The sequence below is a fragment of the Peromyscus californicus genome, unplaced genomic scaffold (genome assembly GCF_007827085.1).
Source record: "Peromyscus californicus insignis strain IS unplaced genomic scaffold, ASM782708v3 Scaffold_1__1_contigs__length_55948999, whole genome shotgun sequence".
NCBI lineage: Eukaryota > Metazoa > Chordata > Mammalia > Rodentia > Cricetidae > Peromyscus > Peromyscus californicus.
In genome coordinates this window covers 51,280,509-51,300,013 of record NW_026294492.1, presented here as the reverse complement: position 1 = coordinate 51,300,013, position 19,505 = coordinate 51,280,509, and the positions used below count along the sequence as shown (strand labels likewise).

At 41.5% G+C, this 19,505-nt stretch overlaps 1 protein-coding gene across 1 annotated transcript; it reads right to left on the bottom strand.

Moving 5' to 3' along the window:
• Positions 1-2,370: 2,370 nt before the first annotated feature.
• Positions 2,371-13,417, bottom strand: LOC128115845 (zinc finger protein OZF-like). Its single transcript, XM_052746939.1, is given in 5 exon segments — positions 2,371-3,094; positions 3,097-4,235; positions 8,979-9,039; positions 9,244-9,370; positions 13,282-13,417. Coding segments are annotated over 5 exon segments (1,422 nt in total). The 5' UTR covers positions 13,285-13,417; the 3' UTR covers positions 2,371-3,002.
• Positions 13,418-19,505: the final 6,088 nt, after the last annotated feature.

Here is a 19,505-nt window from a genome sequence, read left to right as displayed (position 1 = left end):
CTCCTTCTGATATCTGGCCAAGATAGCCTGCTTTACCTCAAAGGCTCCTTTAGCTGAAAGGCTTCTTTGGAAGTTCTGTAATCTGGAGGGGAAAGGGGTTTTATGAGCGGCCACCCTGAGCCAGGGTGAAACCAGGGACCTCTTCACTGGAACTTAGTACAGGGTACCAGATTCAGGACAGGAGCTGATCCAACTCAGAACTTGGGTTTGAATACACCAGGTGCAGGAAATGTTCCTCATTTAAATGTTTGGGAAGGAAAAAATTCTAACAATTATTTTGTTACCCTTGATGGGATAACAGATCATGTTTTGATGTTCATCAAATCTTGGCATCCAGATTGGCCTCTGCAGGGGAGAAATAATCAGCTTCTAGGGATCTGAACTTGATCTCAGGTAAAACAAACTACAAAAGGGGTGGAATATATAGGGCCAGAATGACAAACAAGAAAAGTAATGCAATATGTGGACAATACAGCCATGAATTTACGGGGATGTGATTTGTTACCACAATCAAAAACACAGATTATCTTTTAATGACTCAAGGTGAGCAAACACTTTGTCTATTTGGCTCTAGATAGAAAGCCACAATGCCTCCCCTGTCCTTACGGTCTCCATTAGAACATCTTGGGAAATTCTAGAGCCTGGAGATCCCTTGCCATGCCCAATAACCTATAAAGTCAACTTCAAGTATATCAATTTATTAAATGCACAATTTTGACCTATGACCTGCACACATGCACATTCACACAAAGCACACACACAAACTGATACAACTGAGGGCTAGAGAGATGATTGTGGGGGTAATGATATTTGCTGCCAAACCTCTTCTATCGGAGAAGCATCCCTGGGAACCACATGGTTGAAGGAGGAAATGGATTCAGGTAAGTTGTCCTCTGATTCCCACACATGCATTCTGTCATCCCTACATTAATAAATACTTGGAGTCTTAAAAATTTTATAAGAGTACACATGGGATACATGGGTTCAAATCCTACTAATGGTCCATTTATTGTCTTTCGCCTTTGTCGAGTGACTTGACCTCCCTGTGCCTGTTATTCAGACAGATGTAAGTGCACCACACTTGTTACCATAGTTACAATAACCAGTTGAAACAATACCCAGAATTGCTCTAGCCACGATTGTCTTCCTTCTCTGTTTCAGTTTGCCATGCAGGAAAGATTCTGCAATACATTGCCACCTAGGAGGTTTTTCAGTTTTGTGTAATCTCAGCTTAGTGTGCTCCACCAGTGAGCAAGAAGGAAGCCTCTTTTCCATCATTCTCCTTGTCCTTGTCCAGGGACTCCTGGGCACAGCTCTGGCCCTGGCATGCTCACTCACCCTCTATATGAGGACACTGAAGCTGCAACTAAGCCATGACCATGGTCTTGGTAGTATATATCTCTCTCTTCATAAGCAATGCCTCACACTGCATTTGTGGCCCTAGCCCACATGAGACTCAGGACATTTCGACCCCAAAGAGGATTGAATCCTGTGCCTCTTCCCATCTTTCCATGATGAAATGCTGGCATTCCATTTCAAGGAATTTCGGGAATATAATCCAACCCTAGGAACATTCTGATCTTGTCATGCACCTCTGGCTACTACCTGTGAGCCCCAGGACACACAGTTAGGCCACTGTGCACGTTGGCTTGCTCACTCCTTAGTCCAGGCCTATTCTCCTGGTACTTAGGAAGCCGAGGCCAAGGGGCGGGATTCAAGGGCTGCAGTGTGAGTTCTAGGCCCGTCTGGGCAACTGAGATAGACCCCATCCCAAAACACACACACACAGTTTATTTTAACAAAAGTTTGTGTTTGCAGTTTTGATTTGGTTTTGAGGCAGGTTCTCAGTGTAGACCTGTATATGAAAAACTCGGCTACATCAATGTTTTCATAACAGATGGCGGTCATTGGATAGAATATTTGCTCAGCACACACAAGACCTCTGCATAAACAGGGCATGGTAGTAAAACCTGTCATCATAGTAACTGGAGTTGGAAGCAGAAACGTCTGAAGTTCAAGGTCAGCCTGAACTTCATCAGCCTGTTTTAAAAAACAAAAAACCAACGATTAACAAAAAAATGTCAGTGCTCAGTGTTCATCATGGCATGGGTCAGCAGGTAAAAGTGCTTGTAACCAAGACGGATGGACCTGGTGTGGTCCTCAGAACCCACAGGGTAGAAAGGAAGAACTGGATCACACAGGCTGATATCTGATTTTAAAGTATACTGTTCATATGGACTCACAAAGGTAAAAATAATAAAATGAATCTTAAAAGAAATAAAAAGGGATGAGAAATTGTTTAGTAGTTTAGCACCTGGCGTGGACTGCACGGTGACCATTGCTGTTTGACAAAGTTCCAGCATTTCCTCATTGCCGATCTTAATTCTCCAGCATCATTTTTATTTCAATTTTAATAATTCTCACTATATGTTATGGAGTTTCCTTATGCCTTTTACTGTGGGAAATTTATTTTGCTGGCTACACTGGAGGACGGGAACATATACATAGGAAAGGCAGTCTCTTTAAACAAAATTCTTGGAAAAAATCCCACCACCATGGAACCAACAATGTGATTACTATGCCTACTCCCCATTGTGTCCCCCTGATTACACCAAAATAGAGAACTTAATGATTTACTAACTGGATACACCTAGTTCCAAGGATGAAAGCAACTATGAAAGGAAACAATGGGTTCACATCCAGAAAGGCATGGAGATACTTGCTGAATTTAACACTTTTTGCCTCAGGAAAAATGCTGTAATGAGGTTGATGGCTGCTTTTATCCTGGAATCATTAAGTCTGTTTTTAACCTGCTTGAGTCTAAACTAAGATTCAGTGATAGAGTATAAAATGTGCAGTCATTTTTCAATAAAGCAGCAGCTATACTGCTTCACACTCAGATCATGGCAGTCTCCTTCTTCTACTGATACCTGATCTCTTCTTTGGGACCTGAAGTCCTATGACACCGGACTCCAGCAAGTACCTCTTGTAGAAAACATAATTCAGTTTCCAGCACCCACATGGAAGCTCACATCTGAAATTACCACATTGATTACATCCACATGGTACTGTCCAGTATGATTTCTTTCATGACTTGAAGATTACTCTTCTTTGCAAATGCTATACCACATTGGTCACATTTATAGGGTTTCGCCCCAGTATGAATTCTTTCATGACCTAAAAGATTACTCTTCTGTACAAAGGCTTTACCACATTGATTACATTCATAGGGTTTCTCTCCAGTATGAATTCTTTCATGACTGTGAAGATGACTCTTCAATGCAAAGGCTTTACCACATTGATTACATTCATAGGGTTTCTCTCTAGTATGAATTCTTTCATGGTTGAGAAGATAACTCCTTGTTGCAAAGGCTTTACCACATTGATTACATTCATAGGGTTTCTCTCCTGTATGAATTCTTGCATGACTTTGAAGACTAATCTTCTGTGCAAAGGCTTTTCCACATTGGTAACATTTATATGGTTTCTCTCCAGTATGAATTCTTTCATGACCTAAAAGATTACTCTTCTGTACAAAGGCTTTACCACATTGATTACATTCATAGGGTTTCTCTCCAGTATGAATTCTTTCATGATTGTGAAGATGACTCTTCAATGCAAAGGCTTTACCACATTGATTACATTCATAGGGTTTCTCTCCAGTATGAATTCTTTCATGGGTGAGAAGACAACCCTTTTTTGCAAAGGCTTTACCACATTGATTACACTCATAAGGTTTCTCTCCAGTATGAATTCTTGCATGACTTTGAAGAGTACTCTTCTGTGCAAAGGCTTTACCACATTGATTACATTCATAAGGTTTCTCTCCAGTATGAATTCTTTCATGGTTGAGAAGATAACTCTTCATTGCAAAGGCTTTACCACATTCATTACATTTATAGGGTTTCTCTCCAGTATGAATTCTTTCATGACTTTGAAGATTACTCTTCTGTGCAAAGGCTTTACCACATTGATTACATTTATAGGGTTTCTCTCCAGTATGAATTCTTTCATGTCTGTGAAGATCACTCATCTGTACATAGGCTTTACTACATTGATTACATTCATAGTATTTCTCTGGAGTTTGAATTCTATGTACTTGATGATGAAGACTGTCACATGCAAAGGCTTTATAACTTTGATTATACTCATAGTATAGTGTGCCAGAAGTACAATGCTTCTTTCCATACCCCTTATGTTCACATGGATTGTATCCAGAGTGACAGATGACACACCTGGTAAAGGAAGATAAGAAATAAAGAGTTTTCATATTGCATTCCCATAGTCGAATGTTTTATGTGTTATACAGATGTGGAATAGAGATTCATGTTTCTACACCAAGACAACCTCTAGGTCTCTCATACAGTGCTCCTCTCACTAAACTATGCTAAATCACTCACTACAAGTATATGAGCAACACTAGCTTTAATACCAAAGCTTTGCTTATGAAAGATCTTGGCCATACACTAATGCCCTCATCAATGATATCATAATTGGAAGGCATGATGGTAATTGGATGCACAGTTCAACAACATGCATCTCACATGGCTATGATTGAAACTGTGACATCTACTATGGCATTGTTTCCTTGTCTTGTCCTTAAAGGATTGCTTTGCAAACAGTTATCAGCTACCTGACATTGGAGTACATGGTGTTGGGACAATTTAATAACCATCACAAAGCTGTGCCTATTTACACAGTTGCTTCTCATTAAAAGTTCAGGGCACATTAACATTTTTTCAAACTGTTTGAAATCTCCTGCTCAGGCAGCCCCATTGCAGAAAGCCTGCCATCCGTGGGTCCTCCCTCAGAGATGTCTGGGACCATGCCTACCAGCTATTTAAGACCCAGCCCATACATCTGCCGTGGGTGCTCTTGTGATCTGTCTCCTGCTTTCCTGAGAGCGACCTGAGAGTGCTCTGCTCTGCACTGCCCTGTTTATTAAATCTGGATTTATTAACTCAGTTTGATTTGGCTTATTGCACCAGTGAAGGAGGAACCCAGCAACCCGAGATCCAATACTTATCTTTGGTGCACTGGCCGGGGAGAGTAGTCCTTCCACAACCATGAGGTGTGGCTGTGGAAGGCCATTCACTCTCTCTCCCCACTCCACCTTTGCCACACTGAATGAACAGCTCAGTAAGCCTCCCATTCCCAAACAAAATGTCTTAAAGGTCCAGGACCTCTTCCAACCTGCAGACTGCCTGCTGAGCCACTGCAGTGCCAGGTGACTCCAGCCTGTTTCAGGGTAGAGACAGTCGCTGCCCTTGGAATTCCCTGTGTGCGAGAGACTTCCCCAGAGTCCACCCCACACACAGCTCCTAGATGTGATTTGTATACCCATGCCCACAACCATATTCCCAGCAAATGGCTTGTGAATTGGTACTTGCTAAGTCCAAGTTAAATCTCCAGAAACTCTGGGGTGTCTCCTCCAAATTGGGGCTGCAAGAATACTACTCCCATTCCTCTCTCTTCGCTGTTATCCTGCATCTTGTTCTCAGAGTGTAGTTTGGCCACACTGTAATCCTTATGTTTCCATTCCTCTCCCTCCCCAGCTCTGTTTGTCTGTCTGCCTGCCTCTCTCCTTCCTGGATATGATCTGGTCACACTGGGATTCTCCCCGCAATACATCCATTCTCTCTGTTCCTGTATGTTCCCTCTCATACCCTGAACTACTTACTTCATAAATGTCTCCAGCCTGTTTGCTCTGTCTGTCTGAGCTCTCCTCCTTTTCTCCCTCTAGCCACCACCAACAAATCTACCACCACCACCACCACCTCCATCTCCACCACCACCTCCAGCACTACCACCACCACCACCACTAACTCCACCACCACCTCCACAACAACCACCACCTCCACCACATCACAGTCACCTCCATTACTACCACCACCTCCATCACCACCTCCACCACCACCACAACCAACTCCATCACCAGCACCACCTCTATTATCACCTCCAACATGTCCACCACCACCAGCACCATCACTGCCTCCACCACTGCGACCACCTTCGCTGTAGCACAGGGGGTGTCCCTCTAAGATTCTACCTGCCCACTCCACCCTTAAACCTGTTCTCCTTCAATACACTCTGCTACACATTCCTCCATCATAAAAATCTCTTTTTCCAAAATTCTCAACTTGCTGCTCTGACTTACTCAACTGGGCAGCATGTGCTGCTACTCTGTTTTTCAGTTTCCCTCTGCAGCACCTTCTCTGGGGTCCCGACCTGCTAGGAGCCCCATTAAAAAAAATTTTGTTTCTGTTAATGATCTTGTTTACTTTTTATGTGTGGTGGAAATGTCTGAATGGTGTGGCCTCACATGTGTGATTCTGACTAGCTTTGAATGCCTGAGTTTACATGTCCTGAATGTGTCTTCCTAAATGGGTATGTTTTAAAATCTGCAAGGCTTGTGACTCCAGATAAAAACTGTTCTGGAGAATATCACCAGCTACCATTTTGATTGAGAGTAAAGAAATACTTCACCACCATCTTTAGTAAGGGTAACAACTTAGACTGGCCCCACCAAAACGATATTAGGTCTCCAATGTAATTTGGGTTAGACTATATTTCTGTTTGATAATTTCTGTCCTGTCCTAAAAACATAGTTTATTAAACAGGATTTAAAACGAAGCTGCTTTTGATAACTGATACTGAAATATAATTTTTTTGCAATGTTAATACTTGGTATAGCCTGATATATCTTAGGATCACCACTGAAAACTACAGACTGAATCTTCTGGCTTTTATTAACATTGGTAAGCTGTAACTAATTGGGTAAACTGTATGTCAGACTTAACTTACATATGCCCTCAAAGTTAAACCTAAACAATATTTCTCTAGTTTAGATATACCTAACAGATTTTGTTCCCCCATTCTCAAACACTCTCAGAGATCTGAGAATATGGCATTTAATATAAAAGCTTTTTATGAGAGACATGCCAACTCCTGGAAGCATCCTGTATCTTCTCCAAGAAGATGGATGGCCACAGAAGAACTTCCACCTGGCGGCCTGCCTCAAATGTAAAAAAGCCAGCCACACAGCGAAAAGCTGCTTTACACCTTTAACTGCTGCTGAGATCATGTCCAGACTATGAATAGGTGGAGCATTGGGGGAACAATTGTCCCACTCTGTCAAGACAGGTAGGCCTATCTCCCCAAATTTCTACTCCCCAAAGAATCTGTCAGATCCTCTGTGCTTGGCATCTGAACAAGTGCTACCTCTGGGACTTGTCCCCCAGTGACCACAGAGAGACTTGGGACTGCCTGGGTAACTGGAAAGCTGGCTCATTCCTGCTCATTTACGTATCCTTATTAGATCTCATGGTGTTTGATGACTAGGTTACTAAGAGATTTGCCAGTTTAACAGCACCCTCAATCCCAAGGCTACAAGCACTTTAGTAGTTCATTAGTAAGTTTCCTGTTAAAAATACACACAGGTGTGCCTCATTCACAGACTCCATGGTACAGGATAAACTGGTTTCGGTTATATAACTTTAGAGGTTCAAAATTTTAGTTTAGATAAATGCAGTTTTGACTAAGTGATAAACCACTGATTACAAACAGTCTTCAGGGGTCCTTAAATTTCTGTGGATTTTTCTGTTTTCAGCTTTTAGAGATAGGTTAGAATTTGAGAGGATATAGAACCCTGGAGGTATGTTCACCTCCATCCTCCTTCACTCACACAATCTCCTTTGTCCAGTGAATTTAGACTTAAAAATATTCATGCCTTAACCCAAGGCCATAGCTTTTTATCATGACACCAAGATATAAATCTGTTCCAGTAGTTTTACAGACATCTGAAGGTTCCTGGGAAAAGGGCTCTGCTACTTTGTAAAGAAGTCTGGCCTGATGGAAAAAAATATCAGTTTCCAGAGCCTATTTTTGTCCCCAAATATTTTGAGCATATTCTGTACGTTCATTCCTCCTCCCTGGGCCAAGGTCAAACCCACAGGGGGCCTTCCAGATAAACCAGCTCCTGCAACAGCTCTGAGGATGCCAACCAACAACCAATGATGCCAAATGGACAAATACTAACAGGTAGATTTCACCCACATGCCTGCTCATAAAAAGCCTTCATTTCTCTTAACTCTTAATGACACATTGACAGGATGGATGTTCTCCCAACTTCCAGAAAAACAGCAGATGCTATGGCTCCAGTACTCCTGGAAAACATCATGCCTAGATTTGGCATGCCATCTCCCCAAGCTCCTGGGACTTCACTGCTGGTACCCCCTCTCCAGGCACAAGTGGGCACCTACCCAGCAACTGAAACCTTGTTTTCCAAGATGTCCCAATTAAGGGCATATCTGCGCTCATGCCTCACTCATTCACCCTTGACTCTTGTACAACCAGGACACTTCTCAGTTCCACTCGTTATGGCACTCTTCCTAAAACCAATGGCTATCCCTGTTCACAAGGCCAGTGATAAAAAGCTATCCTTTTTTTCTCCTAGCAACCTGCATTCTCCGCTTCCTCAAGAACAGATGCCTGAGGTCTCCTGGACGGCAGCTATCCAAATGCTTCCATAACCATACCCCTGCTGAGCATGGGCCCACCTGACTCCCCATTCCCCCTTCCCACATGGTGCCATGCTAGCAGGAAGTACACAGACTTGAACCTGCACCCATATATACCCCCCAAAAAGTTGGGATGTTTAGAATCTCCAGTTGAGGGGGCCTCATTCCAGAAAGCCCACCTTTGGTGGCTCCTCCCCCAGAGATGCCTGGCACCATGCCCATGCCTACTGGTATTTAAGACCTGTCCCATAGATCTGCCATGGGTACTCTCCTGTTCTGTCTCCTGACTTCCTGAGAGCCCCCTGGAGTGCTCTGCTTTGCTAAGCTCTGTTTATTAAATCTGGATTTATTAATTTGGTTTGTTTTGACTTACTGCATCAGTGATGGAGGAACCCAGCAACCAGAAATTCAGTACTTATCACAGACATACATATATATCAGCTTACACATGAAAATTACCTTCCATGTCTTAAAGAATTTTGATAATGTTCTTCAATATTGTGGTCTTCCCATTTATACCCTAAAAAACAGCACCAGAAAATGTGATATATTACTGGAAATTAGGAACAATTGAAATTACTGTCTTTCATGAACTTTAGAACAATGCCTGATATATTCACCAGAATTTTTTCTTTTTTAACATTTAAAATTATAGGATAGCACCAATCTCCAAGAAAGGCTTCTTCCCTTAAGTTAAAAACTGACAGAAAGCTCACATACTTACCTACAATAGTGAGGTTCCAGTAAGTTTCCAGCATCACATCTTTGTAGAGACTCTTCTGGGAAGGATCCAGCAAAGCCCACTCTTCATGAGTGAAGTTCACATGCACATCCACATAGGTCACTGCATCCTAAAGTATCCCACATATGTACATAATAGAAATGGTGAGACTGACTGCATTGCAAATGTACACTTCATTGAGAATATATTTACATAATTCTGTGTGCTTGATACATTCTATGACATGGGTCAGTAAATATCAAAATGCAGTTACCAACTGATTTTAAAAGGAAACATCAAGAGAGAATGACACCTTCCATTCAAGTGTCTACAGAATAGAATACAGCACAGCAGGAGAAATGCCTAGGAATATATACAGAGAGACATGCAAACAGAGTAACTCTATTTAGTATACATCTGCAAATTTTATCAAAATTATTAACTTCAAGAAAGGATAGACAATAAGGCTGTGGTGGTGCATACCTCTAATCCCAACCCTCGGAAGTCAGAAACATGTGAAATTTGTGATTTCCAAGACTGCCTGGTTTATGGGGAGATTGCCAGGACAGCCAAAGGTACATAGTGAGACCCTGTCTCTAACAAAACAAACAAACAAACAAACAAACAAAAACAAGAAGCACTCAGGCCTCACTCAAAATTTCTCCATAGAGTTAAACATTCATGCCAGTTCTATATTTGTCTATCAGAAGCTGGAGCAAACCCTATTGAACTGAAAGGCTAATAATTCCCAGGAAAGACACATTTTTATTAAGTTGCTGTCTGACAGATCATCGAGCTCTCAAGAACATTAGTAAAGTAAATGCTGATCCTAAAACAGTAAAACAAACACCCAAAGGGAGGGAGTATAGACACATGAGTCAACAGATAAGGTAACACATTTGAAAATAATGTAAAACTGTAAAAACATATACAAAGGTAGGGACAATATTACACATCGACAAGTCAGTGATTCAGGAGATCGGTGATAATTTCATGAATGAATGCATTCTTGCTCTGAAAAATGACACCAATGCCAAAGTTTAAAAGTCATGACATGTGTAAAGTTCTGCACAAGAGTAAATGCCTGACATGTACAAAAACCTGATTCAATCTGCCAAAAATATAAACATAAAAACATCAGGCAAGAAATATGGATTGGCAAGCAATTGAAAAGCAATTACTTCTACTTTACCTTACATTATTTAAGAATGGAGTCTCTACTGTTGGTGATGGCATGCCTACATGAGAAGGAAGTGGGCTGCTCACTTTAAACAAAACAAAGAAATGTGTGAGACTATATTCCTCTAGAAAGGCTCCTTCTCCTAAGGAGAAGCCACCAATTGTGACTCTAAGTCACAAATGTGATTGTAAGTCACCAATGAAGGCTCAGACCAAAGACAAATGCTCAAACTCAGCACACTACCTGGAAGGTTTTTCATTCAACCTTCAACATTTTGACATTGGTCATGACAGGCTCAAGTCCAACCATGATGCAAAATGCATTATGATGATTTCAAAGATCTCTATATTATGTGATAGTCCCAATACTGTTTGAATGTACACAGGTGGAAAAGGCTGTTTAAATGCTCTTTGTAAGGCAGAACCTCTTAAAGAAGCTGTATCCCTTTTGTTTGTTTGTTTTCTTTTAGTTTTTTTTTTTCAGCTGTCTCAGAATGTTTGTGGAAATTCCATGCCCCACATTGAAACATCAAATGTACCAGGCATTTTTAGGGGGACACCAGCACGCTCCCAATCCATGGCATAGAGACTAATTATTAGTTATGAATGCTTGGCCTACCTTAGGTTTGTCTTTGGCTAGCTCTTTCAACTTAACCTGTTTCTCTTATTCTGCCTTATGCCCCAGGGCTTTGTACCTTTCATTCTTTCTGGATATCTTTCCTGCTCTCTCCATGTCTGGCTGGCGGCTGCCAGGCTCCTGGCCCTGGGTGTGTCCCTCTCTTTCTCCCTCATTCTCTCCTTTCTTCCTCCCTCTCTTTCTTCTGCAGCATAGATTTCTGCTCCTGTTTATTCTCTCTGCCCACCAGCCCTGTGTATCCCTCTTCGGCCTAGCTAGTGGCCATTCAGCTTGTTATTAGACCACTCAGGTGCCTAGGCAGGCAAAGCTAAACAGCAACACATCTCTTCATAATTAAACGAATGCAGGATAAACAAATGTAACACATCCTCACATCACTAAACAAATGCAGCAGATACAACTATAACACCTTCACATAAGATAATATTCCGCATCATAAACAAAGGTAACAAATCTTTGTCCAGTTAAGATAATATTCCACAGCACATTACTCTTTCATTTGGCCTTACTTGATTTCCCAGGGCATGTGGAGAATACAGAGATAATATAACAAAATACTACATAACCTGTCTTACTGACTCTTCCCTTGCTGTGAAGCACTATGACCAAGGCAACTCTTTTTGTTTGTTTTTGTTTTTCCAGACAGGCTTTCTCTATGGAACAGACCTGGCTGTCCTAGGAACTCACTCTGTAGACCAGGCAGGCCTCACACTCACAGATCTGCCTGCCTCTGCATCTCAAGTGCCGGGATTAATAGCAAGCAACACTACCACTGATTTAAACATTTTAACAAATTAAACCCAAAAGACTTCAGTCCAGCAAACATGGAGAGTCACAAATCTGTCTGATCACAGCCCAGACCAGACTCAATTGGGAGAAAATGGGGCCAAGCAACATCTTGTGTTGGGGACTGAGGAGAAGGTGAACGACCTGGATGACAACAACTGGCTTCAACTGTTACAGTCAGTTGGGGAAACTCGTCCATGGATTCAGCTGTCTCTGGTTGGGGTCATGGAATTCTTTCCTCTGTTCCCTAGCTGCATGGGGCCTACCTGCCTAGACACAAGGACCATCTCCTCCTACATACATGCAAAGCTAATTAAAGAGTCTTTTTAATGAAAGGGTGTAACCGTGCCCATATAACCACGGAGAGTTGGCGATCCCACTGGGAACTATGCCTAATGGAGGATGGGCTTCCTTACCAGGGAGCAGGATTAACCTTGAGTAGAAAGCAACCATGTGTCTATTACGTCATTATTATATTATGACAATGCAGAATTGGAGCTACAGATACAGCAAAAGTCCAATTAAAGTCTAACAATTTATGGTACAAAGTAAATTGCATGAGAAACAAAAATAACATGAGAAAATGTCATCATGAATGAAAAATTGATCAACACACGACTGAATCAATAGTACATAAACACAGTGACACCACCTGACTTCTAACTTTGAATGAAACTGCAATAAAGACTGCAATGAACTGGGTGGTGGTGGGGGCACACACCTTTAAACGAAGCACTTGGTTGTTTGAGGCCAGTGTGGTCTACAGAGTGAGTTCCAGGACAGCCAGGGCTACACAGAGAAAACCTATCTCGGGGGGAAAAAAAGACTGTACTGTCTGGGAAAGAATAAAGAGATCAACAGAACATGAAAGCATACTTGGAAATAAGAACACAATAAATATAGAGTCAATTTTGCCACATGAGGCCAGGAATCATAGTAAGTCTCACCTTAATGACACAGGTAAATGAACCATCCTGGCATCTACATGCAAATGTGTTAATGACACACACTTTACGCCCTGCACAGAATTAACTGCAGATGGATCCCACACCTGAATGTTCAGTGCCAAGTGCAAACCTTTTAGAAGACACTAGAGTGACCAGGGCTCTGCAAGTTAGCAAATCTGCCTTCCCTGCCTACAGTTTTTACTGAAAGAAATGAAAAAATGATAACTATGATCACCATGCCTGGCATGGTGACTAGGATATTTCCGCACAAAGGCTCACCCTCTCCCATGCTCTGTGAAGGCGCAAACCCTAGCGATAACTCACTCAGAGGTCCCACTTCTGCCTGGGAGATGCAAAGACCTCAGGGGACCAAAGGGAATCACACCAGACACGGTGTCCTGACGCCATTTCCAGAGGCCCCCCCACGGGGGGGGGGACCCCACACGGGCTTCCGCGGTTTCTCCTGACGGGGGACGGTGGCCCCTGACTCACCATGGCGGATTCCGTGCTTACACGCTCGCGTCTGGCTCCCAGCAACTAGTCACAGCCCAGTACACAGAACAGGAGATCCACCTTTAACTGCTGAGCCACAGACGATACTGCAGGGCGGACCGGAAGTGCCCACCCCATTCTGATTGGCAGTCCATCTGGAGGTCCTGACTGGCTACGGAGGCCTGAGTGATCTAAACAGCTTCCTTAGGGACAGTGCTGTGAAGTAAGGGAGCCCAATGATTGGCAGTCCTGGCTTTCACCCCAGGCACAGAACTGCCCCAGACCTGCAGAGATTGACATTCATGCAGAACTTGGGGCTGGACTGCAAAGTCTTCCCTGAACTATTCCTGCCCTCAGGAGGACTCTTTTCTGGGGATTTAGGTTTTGGTATGGACTGAGAAAGGACAAAGGAAACCTGCCAGTTTCTGAACTAGCAATACCTCAGGCGTGCTGTAGAAAACCTGCTATGATTTTCATTTTTGTAAAAAGATATTATGATTAAAAAATAAAGAACTATACACTAATATGCACTCTCTTAAACTGTTATTCTGTAGAAAAAGCCCATCAATGTAAATACAGGATTTACAGAAGTAAACCCTATAGGATCAGGGTGACCTTTTTTCTTATATCTATATTTACTAGAGAGCCTCCAATCTCTAATGACTAAATTACATATATATATATATATATATATATATATATATATATATATATATATACATATATATTATATATAATTGCCCATTTGACATAGGAGTTTACTGTGGTGATATTATGTCCCTCCCAATATATTGTGCACCCTAATAAACTTATCTGGGGGCAGAAAACAGAACAGCCACTAGATAGACATAGAGGCCAGAAAATGAGAGCACACACCCCTTTAATCCTAGCATTCCAGAGGCAGAGGTCCATCCAGATATCTGTGAGTTCAAAGCCACACTGGAAATAGCCAGGCATCTTGACATATGCCTTTAATCCCAGGAAGTTATGACAGAAAGCAGAAAGGTATATAAAGTCTGAGAACCAAGAACCAGTGCCTTTCAGCTGAGGTCCATTCCCACAAGGACTCAGAAGCTTTCAGTCTGAGGAAACAAGATCAGCTGAGGAATTGGCAAGGTGAGGTTGGATGTGGTAAGGTGAGGTTGGCATATTCTGTTTCTCTGATCTTTCAGCGTTCACCCCAATACTTAGCTCCGGCTTTGTTTTTATTAAAAAGACCTTTTAAGATTCGTGTTACAATCTACAGATTTTTCTCTTACTTCTGCATCATTAGTGAAAATAAGTAAAGCAAATTAAGAATACTTATTTTTACATCATGCTTCTATTCATTTTCTTTATCAGGGTCTCACTCTGTAGCCCTGACTGGACAGGAACTTGATCTGCTGACCAGACTAGCCTAAAAATCATGAAGAAAAGTTTGCCTCTGCTGTAGAGTGCTAAGATTAAAGGTCTGCTTCCCTCTGCATGACTAGTAATTCTGCATTTACCCAACTCAAAACCCCTTTTCTTGGACTTTGAAACATTTCAAAGATCCTCAAAGCTTAAGCTTTAAATGTTACACCTTTTTCTATCCAAACATTCACAATGAGACTGAGGTCATTGTAACACAATTATCCTTTAAAAAATAGCAAAAAATTACACTGAAGTATGTTTTGTGAGTTTCTCTCCTTTGGAGTCTGGTAACAGGGTAAATGGTGACTAGACTCATTAGTAGTTGCAGGAAAGTGTGGCCTGTGGGCACAATATTTTTTACATATGAAGAGAACTGAGAAGGCAGCTGAAGCCTTGGGAAAGCAGTTGGGTGCTTACTGCTGATAAAGCTAGCTAGTCAATATCCTCAGAGATTTGAGAAGGATACATTATAACTGGAAATATAATCTAAATGATCTATGTATCAAATAAAATGAGAGTGACCCATTACCTATACAGGTTACCATAGTCTGCAGTGTAGTCAGAAGATTTCTCCAGTCCTTCCTAGACTGCCGTCCCACAGCCATTATAAAATAATTACTCAGAGGCTTATATTAATTATGAACTGTATGGCCATGACCTATGACTCAATTTTCTTGCTTGCTAGCTCTTATAACTGAACTCAGCCCATTTCTATTAATCTATATGTTGCCATTGTTCCATGGCTTTTCCTGTGTGCCATTACATGCTGCTCCCTGGACAGCAGGATGGCTCCTCTGCCTCTGCCTTTCTTCTTCCTGTCTCTTTCATGAATTTCCTGCCTGTCTCTAAGCTGCCTTGCTATAGGACAAACAGCTTAATTCATCAACCAATCAGAGCAACACATATTCACAGCATACAGAAAGATATCCCACAGCACTGCAGTGGTCTCCACAGTTTCAGTGGGGACAGTAGTTTCAGGTCTTCAGCTGTCAAACAAGACAGCATAATTGTAGCAAGAGCCTACAAAGGTATATATCTCAATTTATTAAGGGGTGCAATGGGAATACAGACTCACTAATACAAAGCAAGGTAGATGCACTGATGATCCATTGCTGATCCAGCTGCCAATTTCCTCAAGACCAATGAGGACCAACTGCAAGCCATTCTCCACCACCTGACCCAGTCTTGACAACCCAAGAATATGAATGACAACTCTCCCTCAGCTCTTAAGGGGTCACATATGCAGACAAAGCCACAGCCTAGGGCTTCTTCCCCAAAGCCATTGGATAAATGGAATGAATTCCCACAATACATAGGACTTTGGCTGCCATACCCAAGTCTGAGATTTTGTTCTGTGGAGGAGCAACTTGGGGGAGCGACATTATTTTAACTAGGCAAAGTATGGCAATGAATCCAACAATATTCAGTTTGAGAAGAGCCCTGACAGCAGGTAAGGCATAGGGCAGTTTTCCAAGTCCTTAGTTGCTGTGGGATGGTCTTTCTGTATGCTGTGAATATGTATTGATCTTGTTGGTTTTAAATAAAGCTATTTTGTCCAAATGCCAGGCAGAATAAGGTTAGGCATTACATTCAAACTAAGTACTGGATGACGAAGCGTGCGATCAGGGCAGAACCTGCAAATATACATCAATGGATAGAAATGGGTTAATTTAAATGTAAGAGCTAGCCAATAATCTGTCTTAGGCATCAGCCAAATGTTTATCATTAATATAAGCTTCTGAGTGGTTATTTGGGAAGAGGCAGGTGGGAAAGATTCGTCCATTAACTGTTAGTTTTACCACAATCCAGAGAGAGTTGCCCTGTGCTACCTATATTATTTGGATGCCTTAGTGGTTCCTTCTATGTTTGGGCAATTCTATCTGCAATAGGGAGCCTAAACTTTTTTTTTTTAATTTTTCAAGATAGGGTTTCTCTGTGTAGTTTTGGTGCCTGTCCTGGTACTCACTCTGTAGACCAGGCTGGCTTCAAGAGCTTAAACATTTTAAATGTCATATTCTGAAAATCTCTGAAGCATTTGAGAACCACCTGTCAATTAGGTATTTCGGAGTAGACCAACTTTGCTTGCTTCTAATCACTTGTTTTAGAATTAACTTTGAAAATATATACAAGGGGCTAAATAAGGCTTATTCTTATAATTAATTACAATAGTATTTAGAATGACTATAAGTGTAGTTCTGAGAATATTAGAGAATTTTATGATTTAAAAGTTGACTAAACATTAACTTGTATTTCTTAATTATCTCTAAAAGTTACAGTAAGTTAGGAGCTTTCATAAGACTAGGACTTTACACTTCAATTGTATTTAAGGTGACTGACCATTGACTGGCACTTCTTAATCATCCCTAACAGGTTACATTTAGTGAGTAACTTTCATAAGAGTAGGAATATATGTTCCATCCCTGTTGGGTTTTTGCCTTAAAAATGTTTCTGTATTGCGGCTCTTTTAGTATCAAATTAACACTTTTATGCCCCGGTACAGTCCACAGAGAGACTGGCAACTGTACTGATCCTTTTATAGTGTAACATGAATGAAAATGGGTGCAGTAAAGAAACCAAAATACACATTCTGAGCATGAAAAGGTATTTTCATATCTAGTTTTTTGAAATCTTTACATATTTTGGAGATCAGTCCTCTATCAGATGTGGGGTTGGTGAACACCTTTTCCCATTCTGTAGGCTGCTGTTTTGTCTCACTGAGAGTGTCTTTTACCTTACAGAAGCTTTTGAGTTTCAGGGAGTCCCATTTATTAACTGTAGATCTCAGTGTCTGTGTGATTGGTGTTGTAATCAGGTTGCAGCCTCCTGTGCCAATGCATTCAAGGCTACTTTCCACACTTTGTTCTATCAGGTTGGTTGTAATTGGATTTATGTTGAGGTGTTTGATCCACATGGGCATGAATTTTCCCAGGAATACACAAGGATGACCTCAGCTATGACCCTTAGCAATAGTAGAGAGGGTGCCTGAACTGGCCATCTACTGTGATCAGATTGGTGACTACCCTAATTGTCATCAGAGAGTCTTTATGCAGTAACTGATGGAAGAGATGCAGAGATCCCCAGGCAAGCACTAGGACAAGTTCCAAAAATCCTCCTGAAGAAAGGGAGGAGGGATTGTATGAGCCATGGGGTCAAGTTCATGTTGGAGAAACCTACAGAGACTGCTGACCTGAGCTGGTAGGAGCTTATAAACTGTGGACCAACAATTAGGGAGCCTTTATGGTACAAACCTAGGACCTCTGCCTGTGTATGATAGCTGTGTAGTTTGGTCTATTTGTAAGGCTCCTAGCAATGGGATCAGGACCTGTCTCTGGTGCTTAGCTGGCTTTGGGAACCTGTTCCTCATGTTGAATTACCTCAACCAGCCTTAATCCATGGGAGGAGCTCAGACCTGCCTTAACCTCATGTGCTATGTTTTGTTCAAGACCATGGGTGTCTTGTCCCTTTCTGAATGAAGACAGAGGAGAAGTGGATGAGAAAAGGGATAGACTGGAGGTTGGGGAGGTAATGGGATGAGGCCATGGAGGAGAAACTATAGTTAATATGTAAAATAAATTTAAAAAGTTGAATAAAACTTTTATATATAGAAGGCAATATAATGGTTCCATATAAGCATACATTTGTGGAATTATCAAGTCAGATAATTAATACATATAGCTACTTATAAAAAAATGAGAGAGGACTAATGTGAAAGAAAAAAAAGTTGCAGAAGGATTGTGAATGTAGAAAGGATATAGCATGAGGAAACATTTGGAATGAGCTACTTGAGTCTGGAGTCTACTTAACAGAAAGTTGGAATGGATAAAACATTAGTTGTTTGGAGACAGCAATGGAAAAGAGACAAAAATAGAAAAAAGGCTTAATGTGCTGCTTCACCTCAGTTTCCTTGTTATAAAAATAATAAATAAATAAATAAGTCCTTATTGAAGCATGACAGTAATACTGAACTGTAATGGCATTCCTGCTGAGCTCCTGGCTTGGCTCCAGAGAACAGCCCATACCCTTACTCCTTTCTTTGTTTAGCCACATCTTTTGTTTCTCTTACCTTTTGTTTTTCTTTTTTTGGAGCTGAGGATTGAACCCAGGGCCTTGTGCTTGCTAGGCAAGCACTCAACCACTGAGCTAAATCTCCAAGCCCCTTTTGTTTTTCTTATCACCCTATGTGAATTTTGTCTAAAAGTCAAGAATCAGAGAGTCCCCCAAGGGTCAAAGGCCTATGTAAAACTTGGTCCAGGAAACCCAGAAAACTAAGGTACCTGATAATTCAAGTAAATTGCGCCTGACATTTGGTCTCTGAGAGCTCCTTTTGGTTTGCTTTGAAGGTACGAAAATTAACTATCTAAACTGTAAAAAAGAGTAAATAAATATGCCCTAGGTAAAGGGAAGAGTGCTTCAGTCCTTCAAGGCTGAATGCCCCTACAGCCATGAAAGGCTAGATTCATTCTTAAGATGCCTCTATGTCTTCATTGCATGGACCCACATAAATCCACACACTAGTGTAGTGACCACACAGCTACATTTGGCACCCAAGGTTAGGCTTAAAGAAAAAAAGTATCCACAAAAGAAGGACAGAGGAGCTGGTCATCTTAGGAACTAGAGGGAGCACTCTCTGGGTAAGAGGACTCCAGGATTGACAGGGTCATGGGGAATTTAAATTTCCCATGTCAGGAGCAACAAAATGTACAATTGCTTAATGCTTGTGAAAATAAAAAGTGATATATGGTGATATTTTCTTTTGTACTAAAATGTTATTTGTATGTTAATAAATAAAGTTGCCCGGGGGTCAAAGCTATTAGCAAGCCATAGAAAAGGTG